The following is a 2931-nucleotide window of genomic DNA, read 5'->3' as shown; positions in this document are numbered from 1 at the left end:
AAAAAAAGAAAAATCGAAAAACTAAAAAATAGGAAATATTAAATTTAATTTTAGTAAAACAAATGAATCATCATCCCAATAAAATTTTTTTCTCTCTACTTATATAATCCTCTTAAAATCAAAACTAATTCTCTAATTATCATAATTATTAATCATTCTTAATCTCAACATGTACATCGTACTAAGTAATACCCAAATACTTGTTAGTGCTCACAGAAACTAAAAACTAGTAACAAAACGTAGATATAATATTTAAATAAATTAAAACTTAAATATTTGCTTTTTTTTTTAATTGTTAAGGGATATCAACATTTTTAGTGAAAAATATAGAATTGGCTAGTATTGACTCAAATACAAAATAAATATAAGAAAAAAATATTGATAGCTTAACATTTCTCATAAAGATCATATAAAATTGGTGCAATTCTTCAAAGCATATATTACACACACTTTTCTAAGTTTAATTAACCCTATCCATCCAAATTTATAGGCACAAAAGGCTTAATGGCAAATTTGTTAGTAATACAATGAAAATCATTTTATTTTTTTAATCATAAATACAATTAAATCCTTACACAGTTACACTAATCATTCTTTATTTTATAAGATAATATTCTCTATCTTTCATTTTTCTTACAAAAAGTGTAGAGATAAAAAAAACAAAATTGTATAAATTTCTTATTTTAGAGAATTGTTAGAGATATATATCACTACAACAAAAATTATTTTTATTGAAAAATCTTTAGTAAAAATAACATCATTACTATTATATGTTTTATTTCATTTATATTTTTGTAGTAATTAGATATTTTTTTGTTAGTACTATATATTTTTTATAATAGTAATTCTATATTTTTTGCTACTATTAAAAATTTTTGTATTGGTAATTATATATATTTATCATTAGCCAATAAATATATTAGTGATTATTTTATTGTCGTTAAAAATAAAATAAATAACTACTAAAAATAATTTTTCTAGTAATGTATAACAATTTATGTAATTTTCTTGTCAATTTAATTTTTTTAAAAAATAATTTAGTAATATATTATCAAAATATCTACAATGACTTAGAAATATAAAATTTAATTATTGTTAACCCAAAAAAAATCTAACATAAGATAAATAAAAAAATTATATAAAAGTCCCCGAAAACAAAAACAAAAATTCTTACATAAGTGAGCGTCATAGAAATATAAGGTTCCCGAAAATATAAAACTCTTTTGATGAGATGAAACTGATAAAATACAACTTTTAAAAATATATAAACTCAATTTAAAAAGTATAACTCTTGAACACGATTTTTCACCATTCTTATAAATATATCTCTCACATATACGGATAGACTTGGTCGCTTAGCTTGGACCTAAAGTGAAACTTTTATAAGCAATGATACATTCATATAATTTTGTGCTCAAACTTGCTATGCAGAAATCATGGTGCTGGGCTGCAAGGTATCTAATGCACCAAAACTTGCATGGCCTTCCACTAAGCTCTATCACCATAACCATATAATATATAATGTCCCTCAAACACAAACTCCCTTAGTTATTCTCTTTTCTTTTCTTAACCCTTTTTTTTTCATCTTTCGTTAACGAAAAATACTCACATACACCAGTAAATATAATTATTTTTTATTAATATTATATTAGTAATAATTTATATTTATATTTATCAAAATTTTATACACATGAATCAATATAATTTATATTTATATTTTAAAAAAATTTATACATATAAATTAATAAAATTTATTTATTAAAAATAATTTGATATTTATATTAATCAAATAATAATAAAATAATACTGAAAAATTTTTGCTTTCAAGGATTTCTCAATATAAAAGTTTGTTCATTTCAAAGGAGAAAAAAAAAAGGGAGGAATCTACATGTTGGATTCCTCTCACCCTCTATATTTTATGTATGCTTACAATATTTATGCAAGTAATCACCTTATTAAAACTTCCAAACACAGCCTAAAGCCTAAGGGAATTCTACTTTCTAGACAACAATATATAAAATTACTTGTCCTAAAATTATCATTTGATAGGGAAAAATATACGAATATTTGTTATTATATATTTAATATATTTTTTCATATAAATTTTTATTTTGGAATTTACATAAAATTTGTATAATATTTTTTAGAATAAAATAGAAAAAATTAAATTCCAAATTTTTAAATTATAAAAATTTTAATACTATATATATTATAAATGATTTATTTTTAAAATTTAAATTGATGGGAAAAATACTTATTAAATAGTTAGATCCCTGTCAATCTAAAAATAGGTACTGATAAGAAAATATTATTGGTATCTATCAAATGTGAAATATACATATATAAAAAAGCGAAATAATACAATATATAATAATTAAACGATAAAAAAAATTGTAAAATATAAAATAAGTACATCGTACGTGTATAAGGCTAAAAAACTACATGTATATATATATCCCCATTTTTTTATTTCTTTTGATCTCTCATATACCACGCAAAATATTTTACACTACAGTCAAGGACATTATTGAAGAAATTATACAAGGTGTAAAATAATAGAAACCATATTTATTTTTCACATGATAATCTTATTCTAGATATATAGTATTGCAACAACACAATGTTGCACATACATACACCACTGGGCAAATCTTATATATTGTTCATACAACATTATTCAATAATGTCTAAGTAATTATACACCACATTAATATTCATCTAGTTCTTTAATAAGTCACTAAAACATATATATGACATAACAATTTTGATTAACCAAGTACATTTCCTAGAGCTGGAAAAATCCCATCTTGTATAGTTAGTGGGTAAGTTGAGTCAGTAGCAAATGGAGCAAAGTTAGTAAATGCAGTTGTATTCTCCAAAATCTGTAAAATAATAATGTAATATATTATGCGTATTAGATTTCTCTGACCA

The 2931-nt window shown here is 21.7% G+C and overlaps 1 protein-coding gene across 1 annotated transcript in view; it reads right to left on the bottom strand.

Moving 5' to 3' along the window:
* Positions 1-2611: 2611 nt before the first annotated feature.
* LOC107477563 (agamous-like MADS-box protein AGL12) overlaps positions 2612-2931 on the bottom strand; it is a 4235-nt gene continuing 3915 nt past the window's right edge. The window contains exon 7 of the mRNA XM_016097605.3: positions 2612-2882. Within this exon, the coding sequence (XP_015953091.1) occupies positions 2769-2882 (114 nt within the window). The 3' untranslated portion in view covers positions 2612-2768. The remainder of the gene's footprint in view (positions 2883-2931) is intronic.

Source organism: Arachis duranensis, chromosome 3, assembly GCF_000817695.3.
Source record: "Arachis duranensis cultivar V14167 chromosome 3, aradu.V14167.gnm2.J7QH, whole genome shotgun sequence".
NCBI classification, from domain to species: domain Eukaryota; kingdom Viridiplantae; phylum Streptophyta; class Magnoliopsida; order Fabales; family Fabaceae; genus Arachis; species Arachis duranensis.
This window is presented reverse-complemented; position numbering and strand designations above follow the sequence as displayed.